We start from the raw sequence: 25,654 nt of genomic DNA on the forward strand, positions 1-25,654 counted from the left end.
GAGATGAGTGAATATTCATTTAATCCTTACAGCTCTTACAGAAATTGGCAAAGCAAGCATCCTGTAGCAGAGGGCGGAAATCCTTACTTTATGGTCATATGTGCCGTGTGGCAAGTCTTCCCTCACTACCTCTGGGGATTGGCTACAAATGTGTGGATGCTCAAGTACCTTAAATGAAATGGCATCGTTTTTACCAATAGCCCATTGGCACCTATCAGTTGTCTCTGGATTGCTTCCAGTACCTAATAGCATGCCACTGCTATACAAAGCATGAGTGTGGACACAGGCTATCAAGGACTAACTAATGGTCTACAGCCTTTTTCTCACAGTACTATAGCCGTCACAACTTTAAAGCACATTAAGTGGACCATAATTCACTCAACCCTCGACATTTTCTAGTGTGTCTGCTATCATGAGTGTTCGTGGTTTTCCAAGGAAATTGAGGTAACTAGAGTGGCAACTAGCTGTAAAGGTTTAGAAATTTTTGAGATTTTTTTTTTAACCCCAAATGTCTTCATCTTCCCCATACTCCCTCATGTCCACATTACCAAGGCTGGGCTGAAGTGTGCCAGTCTGTTCACGAAAAATCTTACCGTTGACTCAGTCCTTGATGGCCCTGCAGCTGACTGCTGAAGTTGAGTATGATGTTCCCCGAATGCTAATCTGGACCTTCTCTGGTTTTTGTCCTCATCCTTGGGGGTTAGCTTTAGGGTCTTCTTAGGATGAAGGTAACATACCCTCCCCCACTTCATTTATTTATTTTGAGATGTTCTCACCATAGGGCAGGCTGGCATCAAACCTGTGATTTGGGGCGGGGGGGGGGGGGGGGGGTGTTCGAGACAGGGTTTCTCTGTGTAGTTTTGGTGCCTGTCCTGGATCTCGCTCTGTAGACCAGGCTGGCCTCGAACTCACAGAGATCTTCCTGGCTCTGCCTCCCCGAGTGCTGGGATTAAAGGTGTGCGCCACCCACCACCTGGCTAAGCCTGTGATGATCTTACCTCAGCCTCCTGAGTGCTGGGGTTAAAGATGGGAGCTGCCATGCCTGGCTGACATTCATTTTAACAAGGACAGGCTGTTAAGCAGATCTATCTGGTCAACCATTTCTGAGGAACAGCTGTAGAAGCAGCCTGTGTTAAGCCTCATGCTCACTAAGTAACCAACACCAGGCAGGCATCTCAGTGCAGGGAGGGAGTCGGGCCCGCTTTGGGCTCCACTTCACCCTGACTGGACCCCAGGTCTTCTCAGAGAGTCTGGATGAACCTAAAGCCATCTAATCCATGTGCACTCGTCCTTCTTAGGCAAGGCCATCTGCAGAGCGGCTCTTCAGAAGGCAAAGCAACCCAGCTACCTGCTCCCACTTTAGGATGGGCGTGTGTATGGAAGCACAGGTGGTTTGGCTGAGCTGCCCTATCCAGAACAGCCTGCTTGCCCACTCTGTTCAAGGCACATGAGCAGCTGTGGAGGCCTGTTTGGAATGTTTTGCTTGGGTGGCAGTCTGGCTTTTGCTTTTTGTAGCTCTGGAGATTGAATCAAGGACCTCATGTGTACTAGACAAGGGCTCTCCCATGAGCTATACCCTCAGCCCAGAGTCCCGGTGTTGAAATGTCTTCCTTTTTTTTGTCTAAAGATGACCTGAGGTCCTCAATACCTCAACACTAACTACCTTGCCTCTTGCCTGTCACAGCACAGGTCACACAAAGGATCCTGTGATGAACCATGGGAATCTCAGAGATAGGGGACTTATTAAACATGCCTCCAGCTAAGCAAAGGAAACTGGAGTTCAGGAGGAAACGTAGCTTCCTAATATGATCCAAACACTGAAGGGCAGAAGGGTGAACTCCAGTCTGTGCCTCCACAGCCCATATACAGAAGCGTCTGCCATCCCGGCTGCTGCTTAGAGAGGGACCCCCATATCCTGTGGATCTCCCCAAGTCCTTTTCTGGGCCTCTATTTCACAGCTACTCAGCTGTCTTATAGGCCCAAGGAGCTAAGGAGACCAGAATACAAGTCAGATTGCCTTTAATATGTGATTTAAAAACAATAGAAAAAATAGCTAGAGCTAAATAAAGGGAGGCAGAATGGGGATCTGTGGGCGGATCTTACCCATCCCACCATCTTCTGCTTCCTGTCTTGGAGAGGAGGGTGCAGGGACATGAAGCGGCTGGATCTTCTGTGTTCTGCAGAACTTCAGAAGCCAGAAGTACTAGGAAGTCCATGAAGGGGACCTGAGGCAGTAAGGATGGTAAGGAGCGCCTGCCAGTGCAGGCAGCACTGGGGCTTGCCACTCACACCACAGAGCAGCCCTCAGCCGCTGAGCCCAAAGCCTGGACCACATCTTCTCGGCCTATGGCAGCCAGGGCATCCTCTAGCACTCTGAGGGTGGCTCTGCTGCCTTCTTGGGCAGCCCAGTCCCTTAGCAGGGCATAGGCTGGTGCCTGGCCACGGGCCATGAGTTCCACGGCCTCAGCTTGGTAGCCCAGGTGGCCTGCCAGCCCCTGCCAGCCCTTGGCAGGTTCACCCAACATCAAGAGCCGCTCGACCTCCTCCTGCTGCTGCTGAGGAATATGCAGGTAAAGTCGGCAGCCAAGGTCAGGATGTGGTCCTGGGGTGGGAGATAGAAGATTCGTTAGTGGGTGGTGGGGTAGCACTAGTTAAATACCAAGGAGTACTGACTGAGGAAAGGTGCTCACCCTGGCTGGGGCTACAGGGCTCCAGACAATGAGGAGAGTCCACAAAGACACTGCTGTCACCATGCCGCTGGTCCCTGTCAGGGTCCCCTAGCTCTACAGTCCGAGCTTTGGCCAGCTGTTGTCTTTGCTTATGTGAGCGCCAGCTGTGGAGGGCAGAGAGTACTAAGCCAAGGAGCTCGGAGTCCAGGTATAGAGGGGATGCCACAGGGCAGTACCCAGACCACCTACCATTTGAAGGCCACATAGGCCAGCAGACCAAGGACCACAGTAGCGAGGAGAGCACAGTAGACAGGAATGATGTTGCTTGAGGCCCCCGGAGGCTCAGGGGGAAACAGGGAGGAGGTATTGGGGGCCAGGGCTCCTCCAGCTTCTACCCACATGCTTTCCCTGTCCCTGTCCTGCCCCATCAGGGCAGTATCTGTGAAGACAAGGTCAAAGTGGTCAAGAAAGCCACGGCAGCCTCACCTAGACCATCCTGGCAGAATGTTCCAAAAGCAACAGAGCTCACCATGTAGTCAAGGACTCAGCACAGCGTCCAGAGTTTGGCTGGCCCTGAACTGGCAAGAATGGCTCACCAGATAGACACATGCCACCAAGCATGACAACCTGAGTTTGAGCCCCCAGGATCCATATGGTAGAAGGAGAAAACTGACTTCCACAAGTCCTCTGAAGCCCACATGCTTGCTAAGTGGTTAACAGTACTTGTTCCATTATAAGACCAGCGTTCTGCTCCCAGCGCATTCAATGGCTCATAACCAACTTTAACTTGAGCTCTAGGGGGTTTGATGCCCTCTTACGGCCTCTGTGGGCACTCTCACACATACACATGTACAGGTACATATGTACACATAAATAATAAATAATAATAAATAATAAATAATAAATCTTGGCTTGCCACTGTGGATGAGGCAGATGTGCCTTGCCATCCTCCAGAAGCATCCAGACTTCTGTCCTTCTTCTAGAAACATGGCAAGAATCTACTCTGGAAGCCTTCCTTAATCCTGCTCTCCTCGTGCTCTGGTTGACCTCTGTTTGCACGGCACTGGACTGGTCAGCTCCCAGAGTGAGCTGTGAGGCCACACTGATGCAGCATGCTGTTTTCACAAAACCATAAAAATAACACTGAAGTGGAAGTAAATAACTGGTGTTCTTTTTGGCCTCAAGTCTAGTGACCAGTCAGTCCTTGGACCCAATGTAGACAGGATTCAAGGGACAGGGACTATAGAGCCTGTGAATGGACTTGTACATGACCTACTCTACCTCCCAGCCTGCCTGTTAGCTGGATCTGGGTCAAAGCATGCGTACCTGCGTAGACCACACCTTTGCTGTGGCTGACATTGTGAAGCATGGCCCTGCCAGGCACTGTCTGCTGAGCTGCTTCTTGGTGAAGGCGAGTGGTGCACAGCACTGGGCTGAAGGAGCTGAAAGACTGCCTTTCTGAGTCCAGTAGGAATTCTGTACAGGGATATGAGATCCTCAGACCTGCTGTCACAAGTCTCTGGGGCAGCTTGTCCCCATTACTAGCTTACTCCATCCTGATTCTTGCCAGGGCAGGAACAGTTTCCCCATGTCAAGTAGGTGGAGGTGACTAAGCTGGCCCCAATAGCCAAAGCCGGTGGGTTGGGGGTACAGCTCAGGATAGAAATCACCCTATCTCAAAGACCTTGGCGAACACCTGGGCTGAATCCAGGGATGTTAAAAGGAGAGTAAAGATGTATGCACTGTGATCCTATCTCAGGCTGAAGCATCTCTAGGAGCCATTGAAAGGCTCATGTTCATACACAGCCGCCAAAACCCAACATCCCAAGGTCCCAGGACAGGCCTTCCTGGACTGACTAGGCCCCCACTCTTCACTCCAGGGCCAGTGTCCAGCCCTTTCCTGGTCAGGAGCTGAGTGAAAGGATACCTTAATGGGCTCAGCAAGGTCATAGGGCATGGAGATCCAGGGCCCTAACGTTAGTCTTTTCTCATTTGGGAATTCAGAGAGGGCCTGAAATGGAAAAACAGGGCCACTCAGTCTAAGGGCCCATCTGGACCCTACAGTGCTAAATCTACTGAGACCCACTTTCTGCAGGCTGCAAAGAGGCTCCAGATCTGGAAGGAGGAGGGAGATCCCCTGAAGAAGGCAAAGACTCAGAAAGGCCCCCCCAAGTCCCCAACAGTTACTGCTGCATAACCAAAGGGTCTACCACATGATGGCCATCAGCAGTCCAGTGCTGTAGCCAGGTAAGCCTCAGAGATGGGTGGCCCCTTTATGGACTGTGTAGCTCTGTGTCACTTACCATATTGGGAGTGGGGGGCTTCCGGTATCCTAGTTGGTGGGTGGGCCCGTAAACCAGTAGCAGCAGACAGGCCTTGGAATCTGCCCCACCTATCCTGAGCTGCTGGAACGTCTCCCGGCCTCCCCACCCATCTCTAAGCCCAAAATTCGAAGAAACAATTCAACAGCCCCCGCAGGCCTATACACACCCCAACACAGACGCTGGTACCCGTAGGATCAGGGCACTCGAGGTGGGAGACAGAAGAGGTTCTGACCCCTTCTACCTAGCAAGAACCCGACCCTCCTGACCTTCGGCAGCCACCCCTCCAAGGGTGCCAGGATCCACTCAGCCAGGAAGACGGCGGGAGTCCCTGGAGAGGGCAGGTTCCGGTCTGCCCAAGAAAGAGTGAGCCAAGGCTAGGGGCGGGCCAATGGGGGGGTGGTGTTGGAGAGGGGAGCAGGACAATGAAGAGGCGGGGCTGAGCTCAAGGGTGCGGTCTCGCCCCCGCCCCACGCTGGAGCATGCCGAAGCTCTCAGAGCACACAGAAGCTGACACCAACCTGGCTGGCAGAGCGCGCAAATGGCATGCAAAAGGCACGCGATGGACCATGAGAGCCGAGATCCAGGAGCCAGGAAGGCTGGCAAGGACAGAAGTGGGTCGGCTGGCTACACGGAGGCCAGCCTGCCCAGGAAGAATGACATGCCAGGCCAGACCGGGCGACGGGACTACGATTGGTGGCCACAGAAGGCCGGGAAGGCTGGCACATGTATACTCAAGAAACCAAGCAGCTACAAAACTAGGCCAAGTTTATTGCTGGGGATGGGCAGCGAGTCACGTTTAGGGATTAAGGCCACGGGTGGTCTTTGTGCTTCACTGTAACGTGGGATTTGAAAGTAGGAAACCCCCCACACCCCACCCCACCCCAGATTGTGCAAAATATGCAGCTGCGGCCTCAGAGGCCGGCGCTAGGTCTCCCCTCAGCCGGCGAGGGGCGGGACTTCCTGGTGATGCCATCTACCAATCCCTGAGCTGGAGGGTGGGCCCCGCCCACCCCCTGGTGCAGCAGTCTCGTGGGCAGGGCATCTTGGTCGGGCGGGATCTGAGCACCTAGACGCCAGGTTCAGCGAGCCTCGCCAGGATTGTACTCCGTCTCCCCAGAGGACACCTGGGAGATGCGCCTCGAAGAGCGCCACAGCTTCCGCGCGAACTGGCTGCTGCGCACCTAGGGAAAGAAGGGATGGGATGGGATGGGATGGGCGATCCTGAGCAGCTGCTCCCACCCGATTTGATTCGATGCCCGGTCCGCCTGCTCTTGTCCTCACCTCAGAAGGCTGCCCAGCGCCCACAACGATCAGTTTGCCATCCTCCAGGCCCACCAGCACGTGGCTGCGCTCCTTGGTCACAGACACACTGCGCACTGGCACTTTCATGGGCAGGGGAGGCACAGCAGGCCGCAATCTATAGCAGGGGAGTGGATATACATTAAGTCACAGCTGCAAGGAGGCCTTCAACACGGCTACCAGATGTCTTCATTATCCCGTGTATCTACTTTGTCCTCATTTGAAGGCTGGCTAAACTGAATCCCTGATTCATAAGACTCCTACAACTGTGTAGCTGAGGGAGGTTCATGGCAAGAATCCCCATGGGTAACACACTTAGAAGAACGTGCTACTGGATAGCGTGCACTCCTGATTACCCTGTGCCAACAACTCCCACCAAGAGGGGCCATCAACTCAAAGTGGGCTCACTTGTTCAAATGGAGAATGTGCAGAGAGCACTGAATGGTGCCCAGCAGAACGAAGTCTCCTGCCACCGTCAGGGCCGTAGGCTGCTCTGTCAGGGGCAATGAAGCCCGCAACCTCCCATTCACTGAGTACAGGTGCAAGGAGTAGGTGACCTGGAAGAAATGGGAACATCAGTAGCTGCCCCACCATTCCAACTGCCCTGATGCCTTTTTTGTTTTGTTTTTTGTTTTTTGTTTTTCGAGACAGGGTTTCTCCGCGTAGTTTTGGTGCCTGTCCTGGATCTCACTCTGTAGCCCAGGCTGGCCTCGAACTCACAGAGATCCACCTGGCTCTGCCTCCCAAGTGCTGGGGTTAAAGGCGTCCGCCACCACCACCCGGCTGCCGTGATGTCTTTGTTGGGTACCCTATCCCCATACCTGGGCCCCAGGACGTTCACAAGCAGAGCTCTGTACAACAATCTGGCCTTCAGACCCCAGTGCCAGATGTGAAATAGGTCCAGGTAGTGTGGCACCTGGAGGCCTTAATGCTGCCACAAACTGACCTCGGCGTACAGTGTGTATGATCACAGTTCCATCCTATAGAAGGCAGATTAGGATGCTGAGCAGAGATCTGAAGGCTCAGGGACAGTGACTCAGCCAACAGCCTCCCCAGGGCACACGGACACACCTCAGATCCAGACACAGCCATGTCAAGTTCAGTGCTGATGGCCACACAGCTCACCGCAGCCTCATGTCCGTATAAAACCTGTACAGGCTTTGACGCCAGCCCTACGGACAGACCACCCTGTGGGAAGGCAGGGCTAGCTAAGACTCAGGCAGGTACGACTTTACCCCAGGCAGCGGGTTGGAGGGTAACAGAGCCCCAGACCTGCTCATGGCAGTAAGGGGAAGGAGTGACAAGAGAGGAGCCCGGAAGGCTCCCTGAGCGGCAGAGGGACTTCTGCTCTGGGCTACAGGGACCTCACAGGTCTGTCCACCACGCACACCTGCTGCAGAAGCCGCCACACCATGCACGTGGTGTCCCGGGAGCCTGAGATGAGGTAGATGCCACAGGTGTCCAGTGCCAGGCAGGTCACTACATCTGCATAGGAAGGAGAGGACAGACCGGGGTTAGTGGACCCTCCCAGGCCCCATTCAGAACCCCCTTCCACATCTGCCTGTCTCATTCTCCCTGGCACTAGGGCTGCTCGTACCGAGGTGTCGGCTTAGCTGGTTCAACAGTTTGCCACGGGGCAGTCCAGTTACACGTAGGCTGCCATCCCAGTGACCGCCACTGAAGAGCAGCTTCCCGTCGGGGGCCACTGCCAGTGCTTGCCCGCTCAGGCCACTGCCTGGCACCCATGGCCCACTCAGTAGTTTTTGCATCCTAAGCCAATGGGAAGATGGTAGGTGAGGCTGGGCCCCGGGGGAGAGATCTAGGCTGACAGGGAGCCTGGCCAGACCTCTCCCCTGCAGTTGGCCGGCATTCTAGAAAGGCATAGGGCATTTATAGCCTACCCCTACCCACAGCTGTCTTACTTGGGGTTTCCCATGCTGGAATCTTTGCTGAAGGTAAAGTAGTTATTGATGTTTCGGTCATAGGGCAACCAGCTATGCGTGCCCAGCAGCCCACTGGCACTCACAGTCACCTGTAGGTAAGAGTGTGCTAAGGTGGTGTGGAGGCAAAGGCAGGAAGGATGAGCTGAGGGGCACCCTGCCCAGCGCACTTACCAACAGGTCTGAGGAGCCCTGGGTGATGAAGGAGTGGGATTGCCGGTGGGGTACCAGAGCTAACACCAGAGGTGTGCCTTCGCTGACAACCTGCAGGGAAATGTGGGGGCCGGCTGTGTTGAGCTCAGGGCAGCAGAAGCCCCAACTAGACAAGTCTTCTCAATGGGTACCCTCTTTTTTTTTTTTAATTTTTTAAACAATTTATTTATTTTATGTACTTTGGTGTTTTAGTACCCTAGAACTGGAGTTACAGACAGTTGTGAGCTGCCATGTGGGTGCTGGGAATTGAACCTGGGTCCTCTGGAAGAACAGCCAGTGCTCTTAACTGCTGAGCCATCTCTCCAGCCCCAGTGGGTACCCTCTTTTCTTCGCCCTTGACCCCCAGGGGCACAGAGTGGGCGTCATATGGAGAAGCACACCTGCCAGCAGGGCGTATGTAGGAGGGTATCGCAGAAAGGCAGAAGACCCCGGGATCAAGCTTGACCTCAGCCTTGAGCCTCTAATCCCATTCCTCCTTGGCCTCAGCCCAGTAACAGGAGGGCAAGGGGAGGCTATGTGAAGACGCAGGAAGGGGTCCAAGGCTAGAGTCCCTCCATCCCAACCCACTCGGGTTCTCAGAGACTGTTCGGGAAGTCACATTTGCCCTGGCCCTCCTCAAGAAAGCCCTCCTTCCTGCTCCTCTGTGTCTACACCTGCCTTTAAATCAGTCACCGTCATTTAGAATTCCCATCTGGCCCCAGAGTGGTAAGTGCAGCTAAGCCCATCTCACAGAAGGAGCTAAGTTCCTGCCCTCTTTTCACCTCAGCAAAAAAGGCCTTGAGCTGGTGCAGGTTCTGGAAGATGCTAGGTGAGTTAGTGTCCAGACGAGTGAGGCGATTGGCCACTTCCTCAGCCGAGAGCCGGGGTGGATGTGGTTCCTGTAGACAAGAGCTAGTCAGCACCAGGACATGAGTGTTCTTTTTTCGTTTGTTTTTTTTTGTTTCTTTGAGACAGGGTTTCTCTGTGTAACAGCTCTGGCTGTCATGAAACTCGCTTTGCAGACCAGGCTGGCCTCGAACTCACAGAGATCTGCCTGCCTCTGCCTCTGCCTCCCGGGTGCTGGGATTAAAGGTGTGCGCCACCACCGCCCGGCTGATATAGTCTTGACTACTATATTCCAAGCAGCTCTTACCTTTAGCAGCTGACAAGGAGTCTGCCCAAAGTTGCTGATGATGCCTTCCAGAGCCTTCCGTTCGCGTTCGTCTGCCACATGGTCCAGGTCTACGGCCCCTGAGAGGGAAGCAAAGCAGTCAGAACTCCTCCGCTGTCCGCTGCATTGCTACTTTGTCTGTGCCTGGCCCAGCTCACGTGCGGCACCCCGCTACCTTCATAGGTGCAGTAATAGAAGACATTGAGGGCCTCCTCAGCGGCGGGACCCCGCTGCTTGTAGCCGAAGATGAGGTCAATCCACTCGTGCAAGTGGGAGGACACGTACTCCGACTCCTGAGGGTAGGAAGTGGGGTCAGCTCTGGGACTGCGAACCCACCACCGCTCTCAACTCGCCCGCCTGTCTGCGTCTGGTCACCTCCTCACCAGAGCCCGGCGGTGCTGCTGGATGAAATCCTCTGGACAGCTGGCCCACGGGGGCAGCACCACATCACCCACCTTCTCATTGGTCAGCTGGAGGCAGCCCAGGTCAAAACCTAGCAGAGGAGAAGGTCAGCAGTATCCCCGTGTATCCCTGGCCACCCCTGTCTGGGCACTCATGCCCAAGGCCCTGCTCCCACACCAGTGGCTTGCATGCTACCGTTCTGGTTCTCCAGGAAGTCGGGAAAGTAGAAGAACTCTGGGATGAGCTCCTTCACATCAGCAGGGCTCTCCAGACGTGCCTGCCAAGCTGCCGCCACTGAGTGGAACTGCCGGTCAGAGCAGTCGAAGCTGGTGGAGGACACAGCCAAGGTCAGATGACAGATACACGGGGATGTGTAAAACCAGAGGCAGCGTAAGACTGTGCCCCCCTCCTCCCCAACCTCCCATCACTCCTGGGCGCACCGGCCACTCTGCAGCTGGACATGCAGGGAGGTGAAGGGTTCCACGCGGATGAGGTAGTGCATCACACCTGCCGCATTGGAATAGTGGGTACCATAGTGGAACTTGTCAATCGTACCTGCCGGGTCCTCAAAGCTCTCGTACCTGAAGCCACAGGCAACAGAAGTCAGCAGAAGCCCTTCACCCACCCAGCCCCAGCCCACTAAGCCCCGCCCCGCCCACATGCTCACTTCTCCCTCACGAGCTGGGCATGCTTGGGGTTCACCACACCGATGGGTTTGGACAGGTCCCGGAAGACAGCTGGATTGCTGAGGTCCAAGACTGGGGACACGTAGTCCTGCAAGACCCAGGGGAACTGGCCACCCACCCAGGGGAGAAGCTGCATGAAGACCCTGATGGCTTGCTAGCCCACCCTGCCCTGCCCTCACACTCAGGAAGATAGAGCCTGCTCACAATACCACTTGGAAGGCTGCAGGAGCACAGATGGTCTACAATAGACACCCCTTCCTTCCGGGGAGACCAGGGCCCGGCAGGAAGAAAACAGGGCAGGGGAACAGTGAAGCAGTGGCAGGGAACAGAGGCCAGATCTTAGTCAGAGGTGAACCATTCAGGGACTGTGCTTAGGGCCTGGCCCATCAGCCGGCACTGATAGATCAGCGAGCGGGGAAAGTGGGGGGATGTATGCGGAGTGGGGCCCTCACCACAGGGTACTGAGACAGGTCATTGTAGGTGCGTCCTGCAATTGTGTTGAGTTGCATCAAGTATTCAAAGTTGGATATCTCTCGCTGTACCCATTTCTGGAGGGCAGGATAGCAAAGGATGAGCAGTGAAATTGTCCAGAACCCCCTACTTACAAAGTTCCTGCCTCACACTCCACACAGACGTACCTAGGACTCTTACCTGAGTGAGTCCTGAGGCACGAAGCATCTCCTGGGGGGAGCGGCTGCTTAGGTAGCCTTGGGTGTGTGGCCGTAAGCGCAGGAGCCATGAGTACACCTGGTTCCGTACCTGGGTGTGGGGTGGGGTGGGGTAGGGCTGGGGCCTGGGAGCCTGGCCTGGAGATGAAGCTGAGGACCCAGACACCTTGCATGGGAAGTTGAGGAAGTAGTTGGACTGATCAATGAAGAAGAGTTCTAGAGCCGAACGCCTCAAGTTGAAACGCCGCAGGTGGACCTCACGCAGCTGGGCCAAGGGGCGCCGGAAATCATGGCCAATGCCTACAGGACCAACAGTGGGTATGCGGCTCCCTGGCTCCGACCCAGTCCAGACCTTGGCCCTTCTCTGCCATGCCCTCCACCGACTCCACCAGAACGCACCTTCCTCAGTTTCCACACGTTCTGTGCTGCCGTCGTAGAAATACACGTGCTGCGTGGTGACCTCTAAGAGTCCTGGGACAACAGCCACCACAGTGACGAGCTGGCACTCGGCTGACAACACCAACTTCTCACGCTGCTCATCTAGTTCCGCTGCCTCCATCCTGGGGGTCAGCACACAGCTCAGCTGCTGATGCTGGCATCCCTTCTTGACCAGCTCCAAGGGCCAGTGAGCTATGAAGTCACATGCTCACACCTCCCTGACGGAGAGGAGTGCCAAGGGCCTCGTGCTCACTGACCTGTGCCCTAGTTAAAAGTCGCTCTGGCTGCTCGTCAGATCACCCCTCCTGCTGCCATGGTCCCCACTCTGTTCTGATTTTTCTCAGCCTTGCTCAGAGGCACTTGGCTACTAAAGACCACCCAACCACCCAGCCCTTTAAATAACTTCCAATTTGGGGTTCGAGTCCCTTTTCAGGGTACTCAAGGTGGACAGCAAAAGACTCAGACTCAGTCCCACGGAAGGCAAACATCCCAGCCCAGCCCCCAGTCCACCCACTCACAGGGTCTCCAGCACAGCCAGTTCATCCTCCCCTAACTGGTCTTCAGGCAGCTCCTCTGGAGGGGTGCTGATTTTGGCCTCTTTGGTCACTGCCAGAGGCAGCGAGGTCTCTTCAGTGGGTGTCATGGGAGCTTCACCTGCAAGAGGCCAATCATACTTAATTACAGCAAGGCATGATGGGAAACACCAGGTGGGTGGACCACGTGCAACACACTCACCTAAATTGTCACGTAGGGCACTGGCTTCCAGGTGGGGGTCAAAGTGATGATTGGGTACCAGTTTTAGTCGCATACGTGAGTATGTCTCTGCACTAGACAGCTTCCAGTGAGGGGCCGGAGGAACCCTGCAGATATATGTCACCAGGGATCGTCACGGGCCAGCAAAAGGTTACAGCGCCCCCACTTCAAGACTGTTGGGTTTTTGAGACAGGGTTTCTCTGTGTAGCCCTGGCTGTCCTGGAACTGGCTCTGTAGATCAGGCTGGCCTTGAATTCTGCCCGCAAAGTGCTGGGATTAAAAGTGCGTGCTGCTGCCGCCATCCCCCCAACCCCCGAACCCCCAACCTTGGCTAAGACTGCTGCTGTTATTCATGTTGCATGACTCTAGTTAAGACCTTCAACAGAGAGCCAAAGGCAATCTGGCACTCTCCAGTCATTCCCTTTGTACCAAGCCCAGCTCCTCCACCCTAAAAGCCCAGCCCACCTTAGTGCCCAGGCCCCACAGGGGCTGGAGAGCTGGCGCCACAGTGCCCCCCAGTGTAGCAGGGCCGTGGAGTGCTGTGCCGCATGCTGCTTCAGCACGGCCGCATAGCGCAGTCCCTCCAGGCGGGCCCTGCGCTGGGCAGGCTCTAGGACCAGTTCCTGTGGTGAGAAGAGCGGGGCAATCCACTGACTGCTGTTTTCCCGACCACTCTCTACCCTGCCCCGTTAGCTGTTTCCCAGGCATACGGGTGAGGTAGCACACCGTCCCCACTCCTGGGCTGCACACCTGGAAGGCCCTTTGACTCTGGATGCGTTCCCGCTGATGCCGCTGTCCACTGCTCATAAGCGTGTCATAGCAGGCATTCCAGAAGCCTGACATGAGGTCATGGCTCTTAGCATATGTGTCCATTTCAAACTTTGACATGGTAGGCTGTACCTGGAGGATGAATGGGGGGAGACCAGTGCTTGAGGTGTGCCCTGGCCCCCATCTCTTCCTTCATCCCCACCTCCTTTAGGTACCTGCTTGTCAATGAAGTGTCGCCATTCAGGTGTGGCACAAAAAGCCTGGAAGTCCTCAAAGAAGGTGGGGCTTCCATTGGTGGGTGGTAAGGAGGGCAGCCCCCACTGTAGTCCCAGGGGTCCATAGGCACGGTCCAGCAGCGTGCGGACCAGTGGCACCAACCATGAACAGCGCTCAGAGGCTGCCACAGCTGTAGATGGAGACTGTGACTGCTCAGTCTCAGAGCAAGAGGTGCTCAGCGCCCGGCTGAGTGCGGCCTCCAGCTTGGAGAGGACGTAGCATGCCTCTTCACGGCGGGCTGGCACTGCAGTCTGCAGCAGTGTGTGCAGCTTCACATAGGCCTGGGCATGCAGCTGCACGTGCAAGGCAATGAGTGTGTCACCAACTGCTACACCTCCACCAGCCCCACCTCCACCTCCACTGCCCACCCGCATGCTCACCTGTGGGTCCTCCAGCAGGATATAGCCAAGCACAAGACGCAAGCCAATCTGTGCCATCTCACGGAGTTCTGCTGTGCTATTGGCCAGGTGTGGCCAGGCGCCCAGGCGATCGAGGAGGTTGCACACACCTTCAAAGAGCTGCCACATATAACATTTCCAGCGTGTTACCACACAAGGCCAGGGATACACGGGAAGAAGGCAAGGTAAAGTTTGGGCTGGAGGCTAGGTAAGGTTTGCTCGCACCGCTTGACCAGTCCTACAAGGTGTACCCAGCCATCTCTAACACTGTCATCCACCCCAAACCTTGACCTGACTAGACATGCCTGTAGATGCCCATGCTGATGTATGGGACTGCCCTGGGGGCTTGCCCATCTCCCAGGTTTATCAGGATGCAAGAATGCATGTGGCTCTGAATGTCGCACCTTTTCACTCCATAGTTCCTGATTACCATGGCCCTCAGCGCACAGGAAATCCTGCAGCAGACGTAGCAGCCACAGTGCCTGCTGGGTAAGGCTGGCCAGGCCTCCTGGGGGAGCCTCCTTGATGTCAGTCAGGGCTGATTCCAACATCATCTCTAGGAGGCTGGCCAAGAGAAGGACTCAGTACCTACCTTGCACTTTCTCTGGCTCCCCGGCTCCTAGAGAGCCATCACCTTCCCGAATCATCCCTCTTACCTGCGCTTAATGCAGTCTGGTGGGCGCACAAGTGTGGCTGAGGCCCCCAGCTGGGTAAGTACTGAGAAGACCTGGCCACGCTCCCGCCACGCGGCCTCATCACTGCCCTCCACACCCCGCCATGTCACCGAGAACAGCACGTTTGTGAGCAAGTTGCAGAGTTCCTCTTCGGGCGTTTGCTGCGGGCACAGGAAGGCAGTGAGCCGGTGCGCTGGGCGGGGAGTCTCTGCTCAGCACCCCTGTCTGCCCACTAGCAGGAATGGTGAGAGGCAGCAGCATTCCGCAAACAGCCAGACTGGCACCAAGGTCTTAGAAAAATGGCACAGTGGTTCCAGTTACTGTCTGAACTCTGGGGAGAAACCTGGGGTTCTGCTCGACTCCAAAGAGGAGAGGAGATATTCACAAAGGCATTACCCTGAGCCTTCAATGCTGCCTAGGGATTCTCGAGGAGAATTGGGGCTGCAGAGACAACTCGGCAGTTAAGAGCACTCACTGGCTGTTCCTCTAGAAGAGACAGGCTGTCCCTGGGCCCTAGACAGCTGCTCTCCTCCACTGTGGCTCAACACAACCACACGTGAGACTATCAGGCCTGGTATCAGGCACATCTTTGGAGAGGTCACAGTGCCAACCTGCTTCCCTGAGGTGTCATCTCCAGACACAGTGCAATGTCAGACGGTGGGTCCATCTCACCTGGGGGTTGCTCGTGTTCGAGGTGTCATCCCCACTGACGGCGGGGTCTAGCAGGCTGCCATCCTCTAGCACATTGGAGAGGCTGGAGCTGTGGCGGCCTTGGGCGGTAGGGAAGGGCCGGGGCCCATCCAGCGGGGAAGGTGTGCCAGGCTGGCTGGCTGGAGTGACAGTCCCACTGCTGCCGCCACCACCACCAGCGGCAGCATTGCCTGAGCCAACGCTGGCCCGTTCCAAGCCCAGGTCAAAGGGTGTACTGAACGGGGAGAGGGCATGGTAGAAGGCGTCTGGGTCAGGGCAAGGGGACTCCGAGGGCAGGAAGACATCCGAGGAGTCAGCAGGTAACTCAGTGGGTGGTGGGGACAGGGCCGGCTCCAGGGAGGGGGGCAGCTCTGGGAGAAAGCGTGAGGGACTGCCCGCTGTGGCAGCCTCCAGGACATACAGCCGGGTCAGCACATCCTGCCAACCAGCTTGTCGGGCCAGGAGCCGCACTACTTCTGGCTGTCCATAGATGAGGTGAAAGAGCTGCAGAGCCAGGGCACAGCAAATCAGAGGCCACCTGATTGCTTCCCTAGACCCTCATCCCCAGGTCTTCACAGTGGGTGCCTCCTAGGACACCCGCTTCCCAGACAGGCAAAATGAACTCCAGAGAGCAGAAGCCATCCCTTTTACCTCCTCCCCAAGCTTCTCTCTCACTCACTTGACGACAGATGTCGAGGCGGACACCGAGGTCAGCCTGGAGGGATAGCTGTACCACAGCCAACAAATCTGAGAGATTCAGGCAATCCGGGGCTGCAACCTGAGGGACTGACATAGTCGGAGGGACGATCTCAATCCTGTCCCCTACAGGAACACTCCCTCTTCCCACCGGTCCCATTCCCTGGATAGATGTTGCCCCCTCTGCCTGCTCTGCGTTTTTGTTTGTTTTCTGCTGTGTTGGGGATTGAACCCAAGGCCTGGCAAATGCTAGGTAAGCATTCTACCACTGAAATGCATCCCCTCTCCATCTGATCTACCTCTTGGTCCCAACCACATCATACCTGCTCCCATAAATAGCTTGTAGAGGCCCTGGCAGAGCTGGGGAGAGATGGTCCCCTCGGGCAAGCTGGCAACAAGACCCTGGAGACCACAGTCTCGCAGCCGGATCCTCTGGCGGTTCCGCTCAGGTAATCGTTCATTCTGTTGCAGTCTTCGCAAGATCTGTGGGAGGGAGATCAAGGGGCTGTCATCATGGAGGACTTAACATAGGAGGAGAAGTCACTGTGCAGGTGTGTGGCTCCAGAAGAGGCCCGTGTAAGTGGCTTTATTCACTGGTGCAAGGCTGCCCTAGGTTCCAGCCAGGGGCCTCAGAGAATGGGATTATGAGGTCAGGAGGGGGCTGGGCATACCTTGCAGACTCTGTCAGTCAAAAGGGGTGGTGATTTTGGCCGCACCAGCAGTGTGAGCAGCACCTCGAGGTTCCCTGGCTCTAACAGGAAGATGGCCAAGGGCTCTTGTGCTGGAGAACCCTGAAGCAGGGCCAGTAACAGGTCCAGTGTGCCCACCACCTGAGGATACAGAATGTCACTCTAGGCTGGGTTCCCCAGTTGGCCCATATACCTCTCACCCAAGCCTCACCCTCCCCAACCTCCTGCCCACCTGGCCATCATCACTGGTGGCTGCCAAAAAGCTCAACACAACCTGCATGTCATCCACTGAGAAGTTACGGACCAGGAACTCTCGAGCCAGACCCAAAAGGGAAGTCTGTACCGTACGCAGGTCATCGGCCGCAAGGGGGCGCTCCCGCTGCGGACTAGTGGGTCCAGCAAGCACAGCCAGCAGGTCCAAGAGGCAAGATCAGGGAAAGTGGGCAGATGAGCTGAACACCAGGCACTACTGTGCCAGGCCCCCAGCATCCACCTGGTCCCACTAGCCTAACCTGTAGTGTGTGCGCAGAGCATCGAGGATGAACTGGACTCCATACTTCTTCCGGAGTTTCTGTCTGTGCTCACGGACTATGCTGGACATGTACTGGATGTGACCTGAGTGGACGGACATCCGCAGAAAGCTTCGTGCAGGGCAGGGCCATGCCTCTGCCACACCTCCCAGGCACCATCACGTTCCCTCACACACCCCAGGGCAGAGCTCTGACCCTGTCAGATATGTCCCCTCACATTGTCTAGAGCAAGGCTGTGACTTCTCACCCTGCCCTGCCCTGTAGCCAGGCCTCTTTCCCAAGCCCCTCACTTACCCAGGCGCACAGCAAAGTCACTGAGGGTCCAGAGGTGGAAGTTGAAGAGCAAATGTTGGTAGAGCAGGTAGAGGAGGGGCCCACTGCTCTCAGCAGCCATCTGATCCATCAGCAGCTGGGCAGACATGAGCACGTTCATATCCATGGTCCAGCTGGGGACCTGAGGGGAGAAGGGGCTGGCTGAGATGTGAGCCCCTGCCTCCCTGCTGTCCCAGCCACTCAGGCTCCAGTTTTCCCAGCAGCACACATGAACCGCCATCCTGGCTCACAGGCCTTCAGGGCTGTTGCCATCGCGGAAATACAAGCTTCCAGCCCTGCCTATAGCTCAGCTTCCCTTGACACAGCCTGGGCCACATTCCTACCCACATCCTCACAACCAAATCTGCCCCCCACTCAGGCCCCACTCGACACCACTGTCCAGAAGGTCCTGCTCCTGTCTCTCCTCCACCTGCTCAGTAGGTCTCACCTTACGCAGGAGGGCCCCTATGATGGCAGGCCCCTGGCACTGTACCAGGCTCTCCTGATTCACAGTGTGGCCCTGCAGGAAGTTCCGAAGCATCAGGAGAAAGGCAGCCACTGCATTCCTCTCCATCCGTTCCTCTGCCAACCAACAGAAGAGGATAGAGGTTGGTCAAGGGCATGCGAGAAGCCACGACCTCACACTTCCACCCTCACTGCCATACCAAGACTTTCTCCCCCAACCCAGGCATGAAAGACTCACCTGAAGACTTGCCCAGGGGGAGAAGCAGGCCCTGAGTGTTATGGCCTGAGGTCAGTTCAGGTCCCAAAAGGTCATGCGTTTCACCTGGACCTGCCTCGGCCTCTTGGGGCTGCATAGCTACTCGCTCCAGCAAGGGCAGCAGGGCACCCATGCCCCCTACACAGTTCACCACATCCTGGGAGGAGGGGCCAGTGATGAGAGAGCAGTTCCCCACCAGCATCTTGCCTAGGAGCCTGGACTCAAAGTATAGGTAGTCTCTTGAACTGGTCTCCCAAACACTGCCAGAGCCCGACACTGCTGCCAACTAGCCCTATGTACACTATACACATGTGCACACATACCTTCACATCCCATGTCTCCACCCTATGTCCTGTCAGGCGGCCATCCAGCCCATGGCCAGGGGACAGGTCCAGGCAGATGTTGTTCTTACAGGCCTGGACCAAATGGAGAAGGGGGTGACAGGTTGAAAATGGGAGCCTGAGGGCAGAGCCAGAGGGTAGTGACGATTCCCTCATCCCCAAATACCTGAGGTGAATAGTGGAGGAGCAACTTGGCACCAAGCTCATGTAGTTCACCCTCAGGCTTGAAGGGTGCTGGCTCATTGGGCCCTGGAGAGAGAAGGCCAATCCTGTAAGAGACCTCGGGGCCTCTGGCCAAATCCCACGCACAGCTTGCCTCCTCCCTGCCTGCCCAGAGGACAGATTCCTAGGGTTACCATCTTCCCCTGGGCACTTGGCAAATCTGATGCCCTAGAACTGGGACAATAGGGTAGAAGCTGGGACTCGGGCAGGGGACCGACAGACAACAGGTGCTACATACCCAGGCCATACAGGACCTGCAGGGCACATGCCTGCAGGGCTTCGTGGAAGATGGCCACAGTCCCCAGCTCACCCTCCAGAGATGTGGGGCTTCCCCACTGAGTGTCCTGGGTGCCTGCAAGGGTGGAGCTGATGCTGCCCTCCTGCAGAGGGGCTCCCAGCCCAGGCCCCCCGCTCAGGCCTGCAGAGGCTGGGACTGACTGGGAGCGGGTGAGGGAGGGGTGAGTGTGAGACAAGGCAGTGGGGAGCCCTGTGGTGGTCGTCGTTGTACGGTGCCCAGCAGAACCAATACAGCAGGAGGAGAAAGGCTGCGGGGTCAGGATTGGGAGACTGGTCAGTCCCAGCAAAGCCTGGGACTCCACCTATACCCAGCTTATGAGGACTTCAGAGCGGTGCAGGCTGAGGACACACAGGGGTTCCAGTCCACACTGATCCAAGTCCCTCCAACTGACCCACGGCCACCCAAACCCTGCCTAGCACACCTCACTGAGGGAGGGGAAGCGAAGAAGTGCTGTCTTGACCAGCTGGCCATCTTTGAAGACATTGACCTGGTTCTGAATGAAGGGTCGGCGCCCAGGCACATGCACGATGGCCACACAGTGCTGTAAGAGAAGCCATGGCGACTCCTTCCATACTTGAGCCGTGGTGTCCCCATCCCACACTGGACCATGTGAGAAGGGTGAGGACTCACCCAGGCAGAGTCAGCGAAGGGCACTTCGGGCAAGCTCACGGTTATGTACTCTTTCCGTGTGCACACGGCTACCACCAGGGTCCCAGCTGCCGTGAAGAAGGCCTCAAACCCTGAGCCATTGCTGGTGAAGAAGCTGGGGGCAAGCAATCCAGTTATGCCCGCTTCTTCGTGCTCCCCCTGGCAGCGGGTCCCTAGCCCTTGGCAGTTACCCACCTACCTATACAGCTGTTTTCGCTGGAGGGGCCGGAGAGGGGCTGAGGTAGGAGCTGTCTCTGTGGAACGCAGACAGAGCCAGGCATGGAAGGTAAAGCCGGGTCCTGGCCACCGCTGCACAGGAGGTACCATGATGCCCGCCATGCTAGGCGTGAGGTCAAAGTAGCGCAGGGCACGTGCGGGGCCCCGGTTCCGGGCCATGCCTGACAGTGCCCGGATGACGGCGCCTGCGTGTCGAGCCTTCTGAGATTCAGTTCCGGCTGAGTCTGAGTCCAGCCCCGGTGGGGGGCGCAGCAGGCGACGCAGCTCCAGGGGCCTTAGAGACACTCGGCCCAGGGCTTGCAGCAGGGCTAACAGCTGCTCCTGGCAGCGGGCTCCCAGCGCTGCCCCCGTGCCGAGCGTCTCCAGCAGGGAGCCCACCAGGCCTGCCTGCACACAGGTGGCACGGCTGGCAGGGCAGCCGTCACAGAGCCGCCAGAGGCGCTGGGCCAGGAAGAGGCGCAGCTCTGCTGTGGGCAATGTCGGCAGCCACTGCATCAGCACCAGCACTGGCTGCTCATTGCAGATCGGTGGAGGCGGGTGCATGCTGTGGTCACCCTCCACAGCCTGGTGGAAAGAATGTGACAGTCCCAGGTCAACTGAGGCCCCCTGCCAGCTACGAGACTTCCTGTTGCCTATAGTATGGGAAAGCAACACGTGCTGCCGCATCTTGGTGCCTTGCCAAAAGGTGCATGGACGATCACGACCACCAACACAAGCACTCGGCACTACCAACTTCCAAGCTTTGGAAGTAGCCTGGGCTGGCCAAGCCCCTAACTATATGTTCCTGAAATAGTCCTTGCGGCCTATAGTGTAGAGGTCTCACCTCAGGGCACTGACATGTATGGCTGAGCCACAGCTCACGTTACACTGGCCATAGTTAACAGTCCTCCAGGCTAGGGACCTGCCTCAGGCCAGCTGCCTTTGGGACCCAGGCCCCAGCCCAGTCCTCACCATGTTGAGCAGTTCCTGCAACAGCCGGTGGGTGGGAGGCCCATGGCTCTGCAGGACCTCCTGCAGGTGCTGGTAGCCAATGCGCTCCTTGAACACCTCCTGAAAAGTGGGGCGGAAGTAAGCAAAGGTGTGGGTCTGTGGCTAACTCACACCCGGGGGACCCCTCCACTTTTGGAACTGTCGATCTCTGCCTGTGGAGTCCAGTAGAGAAAGGGACAACACAGAGGCTGGAGTAGCCCATATTCATCTCAGAGGGGTATAGATGGCGGTCAGCTCCCAGGTGTCCCAGCTCCCAGGACACACTGAAGACCACACCCACCAAGCACGTGAAACCACACCCCAGAGGCAATGGCAGTGAGTGCTCTCCAGGGAACAGGATTACTGGCCAGGTTTGGAAATGTGAGGACAACAAATTCCACCTCTGACTCCTGTCACAGAAAGTCTGAAGCATCCTCACCTTGGCTGAGGGGGAGCCACTCATGATGCAGGTCAACACTCTGACGACATGGACTGCAATGGCATCTGTGTCCTGGTCCAGCACCTTGGGGTAGAGGGGATGTCAGGAGAAGCAGCTGCTGGGGTGTCACAGCTGGCAACACCTGGCAGTAAAAGGGGTGCAGGGCCTGGTACACCAAGGTCCAGGGTATCTGCTGGATCAGCAACCCTCTGTGAACACCAGGCCCTCCACCTGCTCCACGAGCTGTGCTGCCCTGAACTGGAGTGCTCTCGTAGCAGTTGGGCAAGACTGCCTCTGCAAAGAGGCCTGGAAAGAAACCCAGGCCGGGAAAGGCTAGACCAGTGGTGCCCACCGCCTCTGCACTCCCTCCTACAGACTTACTGGCACTAGTCCCCACACCCCCACCAAGTGAGACATGCAAGCAAGCCAGCCACCAAGTGTCCCATCACCCATGGTGACTGCCAGAGATTCAGGGGTATGGAGCAACCAATCACAGGGCATTAGAGCCAGAAGAACCTTCGAGACCTCTAAATCCTACCCTGTTCCCCCACCCCCTGAATCAGTGAGGATGGTGTGGCCCAGCTTAGGGGCCCAGCTGAGGTGAAACTGACATCAGAGGCATGCTGCTCACTCCCCTGACCCATCTGGGGGTGAGGGGCTGAGAGTCTGGTATCAAGTGCTAAGTAAGCTGTGTTTTAGTCCTGTGGGCCCTTAGCTCATAGCTCTGCCTAGTCCCCCTGCAGTGAGATCTGAGGCAACCTTCCCTTCTCTAGGCCTGTTTCCTTATCTGTAAATAAAATCAAGGATGTATGCATAGGGGGGTCACCTAGCCCTGCCTGATTTGGAGCTGAATGGACAAGCGGATCTCAGAAAGTCACAGAGGAATGAACATATGAGGCTGCCTCATGAAGACAAAGCCAGGGCCGAGGCTCTGGTGGCTGGGGGCCCAGGTGTAGAGCCCCCGTCTGATACCCCACTGTTTCTACAGCCCCTAAGGACAGTTAGGCATGGGGCATATTATAAGAAGTTTAGTATAGGACTCAGGAGCCACAGAAGATATGGCTCCTCTGGGGACCCCTGCCTTAGTAGGTGATTACAACCTAAGCTCTTGGTGTCTGTACTTGAGTCTCCTGAAAGGGGGGGGGGGCGGGTAGGTGGTGAAGGGTTTCGAAGGTTCCTTCCAGCCACACCCCAGCACCCAATTCTGACACTAGGTAAGCAAGAGACCACTTCCTGCTCCAGTCTCCAGGATGGGGCCTTGGAAGGGGTAGGGGTGGCAAGAGCCTGGGAGAGTCACCCTCAGTGACACATCTACCCATCCACCATTCTAGAGTACAGGAAATGGTCAGAGAAGGAGCCCAGGGTGGGTGGCCCAGGGAGGTGCTGCCTGAGCTGGTGAGCCCCAGAGTGGTACCTTCTGGACATCGGGCTCAGTCAGTAACCGGGTGGCCAGGTCACTGTCCCCCTCAGGGGGCGCCCGGGCCTGCAGGTAAAGCTGTGAGGAGGGTCAAAGCGGAGGAGGAGGAGGAGGAGGAGGAGGAGGAGGAGGAGGAGGAGGGGGAGGGGGAGGAGGAGGAGGAGGAGGAGGAGAGGTTAGAGGAGGACCAGGAGGAGCTCCCAGTGAGAAATGTCCCACTGAGTCCTAGGCAAACTTCTCCTGTCAGGTTTTTGGGGCCCAAACCCCAAAGGGACAAACCCTGCCCAGCCCCAGACCCTCTGGCTGAGCACAGGCCAGAGTCAAGTTTGCTCAACAGCAACCTGGGATGTCTGTGTGATCCCCCAAGCCTTCCAGCCCGCAGGCGAAACCACCCACCTTGCTGTTCTGGATGAGGCAAATGAGATGTTCAAAGCAGTTGTTGCTGAGGAAGGTGGCTTGCAGCACCGGCCGGTCTTCACATGCCAGCATCATGGGGATGGCGTCTGTGTGGGGGTCAAGGTCACAGACCCCCCTACAAGCATTCTTAAACACCCCACCTCTCCTGGTGCCCGGTCCTGCTTTTCCACCAGCACATGGACATTCCCCTCCCCAAGGGCCTGGGAACCCACACCTACCGAGCATGCTGACCCGCAGGGTGACAAGGGCCTCCTCAGGGCCTGAACTTGGACTAGCTGGCCAGTCAGCATTAAGAATGTAGAAGTAGCCCTCAAGCAGGGTGCGGAGTTCTGGTCCTCGGGGTGGTGCTCGGCTGGCATGCAGGACGTGCACTGCACCCACCAGCGCTTTCAGAGCCAGCAGCACCTGGCTCGGGTCCTGAGCTGGGCCCCGGCCCCAGCCCCGCACCACACCTAGCAGTCCCTGTACAGAGCCAGCACTCACAGCCATCTGTCCGTTCTCCTGTGGGTGAGGAACGTTGGCAATGGACTCACCTGGAAGCAAGGTGCTGAGAGGGCCACCCTGTGGTCCACAGGCTCACTACCCCACATACCTTTCCTCCTGCAAGGACAGCACCGAAGAGGTGGATGAGCCGCAACAGCAACGTCGGAGGCAAACCGCCTGCGTCCTGCAGGCTCTCTGGTAGTGGGCAGAGCAGGGCAATGTCACCAGGGTTGTAGGGCTATGGGCCAAAGGACTGCACAAGAGGTGGGATATCCCAGCATGGGGGGGGGGGTAGAAGCTGAGCCTAGCAAGTGTCCAGACTCGAGGCAGGAAACTTCCCCCTTTAATGGGTCTAAAATGACATGGCTGTATGGTAGGAGGATGGGGGGGGGGGGGGGCTACAGTGATTCTTTTTTTTTTTTTAATTTTCGAGACAGGGTTTCTCTGTGTAGCTTTGTAGCTTGTCCTGGAACTCACTCTGTAGCCCAGACTGGCCTCGAACTCACAGAGATCCACCTGCCTCTGCCTCCCTAGTGCTGCACCACCACCCGGCTACTAAAGTGGTACTTGAGGGATATATGGTCCAGCCCTGAGAGCCTAGGCAGCTTCCTAGTTCCTTATGTCCAAAAGTGACAGTGTCCCAGAGTGACACACAGCCACTGTGCTTCCCCACAGAGACATGGGGTTTAGCTTCTAAGATGCAAATCCGTTCCTTCTCCCTCCGTGACAGTGGGAGCTTCTGGTGCTCTGCTCTGGGACCAGGCTGCATCAACTGCACTGATATTTCCCCTCCCCGACTGGGGACTTCCAGGGGCTTTCATAGCCTCACATGTGGCCTTGCTCCAGCTGGACAAGGCGTCAGGAAGTGAAGTGAAACACAGAGAGCAGGAAGGTCCAGGCCTGAGTCACACTGTGTGACACAGGTAGGACTGGGTGGGGTTGGGGCCTCCCTGCGGTGGGGCTTTTGAGGCAAGACCTAAGAATAAAATTGCCCCATGAGGGGAGAGGACACAGCATGGGTCAATACCCTGAGAAGGAACATTGGTGACATTCTAGGGATGTGGGGAGGAATGAGGATCAGTCCTGAGGCTATCAGGCCGCCCTAAAGGGTCCTACAAATGGGAGGAAACAAATCTAGGGGGTGCTTAGAGTGCCTGGGCTGTAGGAAATGGAGGCAGGGCTCCCCCAGGGACCTCCCCTCCTGGGTCATGTACAACTGACTTGCTAAACTAGACAAAAGGGTCCAGCTCCCACAGCCCTGCTTGTCTGTCCAGTTACTTCCTGCTCTGACCATATCAAGTGCTGCCTGTCGCCCCTCCAATGAGAGGAGAGAGAAGGCCCAGGGCAGAAGAAACAATGAATGGAAAAAGCCAGGGGGAACAAGTGGTCAGGGAGGCTTCTGGGCACCATTCCTCCAGGAGAGAAGAAGTAGGTGCAGACAGCTAGTGTAGAGAGGGGCCTGAGGAGGGTAGAGCCCAGGTGGGGGCTCCCCGAGCAAAGAGACTGGACAGGGACAAGTGTCTGGGAGCAGCCAGGAGGGAGAGAAGGAAGATGAGCAATTCAGGGGACAGGTCAATACCCCCCTGATGGAAAGTCCTCATTCCAGCCTAGGAAAAAAATTCTTTGCCCAAGCATGCCCTTTCTCTTCTCTCTACCCCGAAACTGCTACTTGGCTGTTAGAGGTTCCGGTGTCCCTCCCAGGCCAGACCACCAAGGAGTTCCTGTTTAGTGGGGGGCATCAGGGAACTACAGGAAGGGGACCCAGGTTAGGGGGCAGGACTGGCTGGAGACTGACCTTGGAAGAAGGCTCCGAATTCACAGGGCAAAGTGACGGGAGGGAACTTGTATTTGCTCTTCTCCCTGGAGCTGATGAGTTCCCTGGGGGTG

General features: G+C 56.6%; 2 protein-coding genes across 4 annotated transcripts in view; both read right to left on the reverse strand.

Moving 5' to 3' along the window:
- Positions 1-2,004: 2,004 nt before the first annotated feature.
- Positions 2,005-5,359, reverse strand: LOC131914508 (death domain-containing membrane protein NRADD). 3 transcript variants are annotated; one of them, XM_059267124.1, is made up of 5 exons: positions 5,260-5,358; positions 3,996-4,145; positions 2,919-3,108; positions 2,691-2,833; positions 2,005-2,602 (listed from the first exon to the last, which is right to left on the reverse strand). In XM_059267124.1, the coding sequence occupies exons 2-5, from the start codon at positions 4,036-4,038 to the stop codon at positions 2,286-2,288; spliced, it is 693 nt and encodes a 230-aa protein (XP_059123107.1). In that variant the 5' UTR covers positions 4,039-4,145; positions 5,260-5,358; the 3' UTR covers positions 2,005-2,285. The 3 variants fall into 3 exon arrangements, with proteins under 3 accessions (XP_059123107.1, XP_059123108.1, XP_059123109.1); XM_059267125.1 differs by lacking the exon at positions 5,260-5,358 and adding an exon at positions 4,973-5,244; XM_059267126.1 differs by lacking the exon at positions 3,996-4,145 and having other exon boundaries at positions 5,260-5,359.
- A 520-nt stretch (positions 5,360-5,879) lies between these two features.
- Positions 5,880-25,654, reverse strand: part of Nbeal2 (neurobeachin like 2) — a 31,153-nt gene continuing 11,378 nt past the window's right edge. Inside the window, exons 6-54 of the mRNA XM_059269093.1 lie at positions 25,563-25,645; positions 23,877-23,962; positions 23,503-23,785; positions 23,264-23,370; positions 22,865-22,945; positions 21,451-21,534; positions 20,994-21,092; positions 20,005-20,606; positions 19,788-19,920; positions 19,579-19,698; positions 19,098-19,404; positions 18,804-18,886; positions 18,620-18,712; positions 18,279-18,453; positions 18,024-18,157; positions 17,558-17,717; positions 17,246-17,348; positions 16,966-17,119; positions 16,716-16,874; positions 16,368-16,527; positions 16,028-16,134; positions 15,331-15,852; positions 14,641-14,819; positions 14,389-14,548; positions 13,967-14,104; positions 13,526-13,879; positions 13,293-13,442; positions 13,008-13,165; positions 12,525-12,649; positions 12,308-12,443; positions 11,751-11,911; positions 11,335-11,651; positions 11,136-11,231; positions 10,665-10,789; positions 10,438-10,578; positions 10,193-10,323; positions 9,979-10,088; positions 9,771-9,888; positions 9,578-9,675; positions 9,207-9,323; positions 8,407-8,496; positions 8,215-8,324; positions 7,890-8,062; positions 7,683-7,777; positions 7,364-7,480; positions 7,114-7,272; positions 6,701-6,849; positions 6,275-6,410; positions 5,880-6,174 (exon numbers count right to left, since the gene is read on the reverse strand). Of these exons, the coding sequence (XP_059125076.1) occupies positions 6,073-6,174; positions 6,275-6,410; positions 6,701-6,849; positions 7,114-7,272; positions 7,364-7,480; positions 7,683-7,777; positions 7,890-8,062; positions 8,215-8,324; positions 8,407-8,496; positions 9,207-9,323; positions 9,578-9,675; positions 9,771-9,888; positions 9,979-10,088; positions 10,193-10,323; positions 10,438-10,578; positions 10,665-10,789; positions 11,136-11,231; positions 11,335-11,651; positions 11,751-11,911; positions 12,308-12,443; positions 12,525-12,649; positions 13,008-13,165; positions 13,293-13,442; positions 13,526-13,879; positions 13,967-14,104; positions 14,389-14,548; positions 14,641-14,819; positions 15,331-15,852; positions 16,028-16,134; positions 16,368-16,527; positions 16,716-16,874; positions 16,966-17,119; positions 17,246-17,348; positions 17,558-17,717; positions 18,024-18,157; positions 18,279-18,453; positions 18,620-18,712; positions 18,804-18,886; positions 19,098-19,404; positions 19,579-19,698; positions 19,788-19,920; positions 20,005-20,606; positions 20,994-21,092; positions 21,451-21,534; positions 22,865-22,945; positions 23,264-23,370; positions 23,503-23,785; positions 23,877-23,962; positions 25,563-25,645 (7,780 nt within the window). The 3' untranslated portion in view covers positions 5,880-6,072. The remainder of the gene's footprint in view (positions 6,175-6,274; positions 6,411-6,700; positions 6,850-7,113; positions 7,273-7,363; positions 7,481-7,682; positions 7,778-7,889; positions 8,063-8,214; positions 8,325-8,406; positions 8,497-9,206; positions 9,324-9,577; positions 9,676-9,770; positions 9,889-9,978; positions 10,089-10,192; positions 10,324-10,437; positions 10,579-10,664; positions 10,790-11,135; positions 11,232-11,334; positions 11,652-11,750; positions 11,912-12,307; positions 12,444-12,524; positions 12,650-13,007; positions 13,166-13,292; positions 13,443-13,525; positions 13,880-13,966; positions 14,105-14,388; positions 14,549-14,640; positions 14,820-15,330; positions 15,853-16,027; positions 16,135-16,367; positions 16,528-16,715; positions 16,875-16,965; positions 17,120-17,245; positions 17,349-17,557; positions 17,718-18,023; positions 18,158-18,278; positions 18,454-18,619; positions 18,713-18,803; positions 18,887-19,097; positions 19,405-19,578; positions 19,699-19,787; positions 19,921-20,004; positions 20,607-20,993; positions 21,093-21,450; positions 21,535-22,864; positions 22,946-23,263; positions 23,371-23,502; positions 23,786-23,876; positions 23,963-25,562; positions 25,646-25,654) is intronic.

Source organism: Peromyscus eremicus, chromosome 7 (assembly GCF_949786415.1).
Source record: "Peromyscus eremicus chromosome 7, PerEre_H2_v1, whole genome shotgun sequence".
NCBI lineage: Eukaryota > Metazoa > Chordata > Mammalia > Rodentia > Cricetidae > Peromyscus > Peromyscus eremicus.

Coding starts and splice junctions, on each gene's coding strand:
- LOC131914508 (XM_059267124.1), bottom strand. CDS start 4,038: ATGCTTCACAATGTCAGCCACAGCAAAGGTGTGGTCTACGCAG. Junction 3,109..3,995: donor CAAAGGTGTGGTCTACGCAG/GTACGCATGCTT, acceptor TTGTCTTCACAG/ATACTGCCCTGATGGGGCAG. Junction 2,603..2,690: donor GCCCTGTAGCCCCAGCCAGG/GTGAGCACCTTT, acceptor CTCCCACCCCAG/GACCACATCCTGACCTTGGC.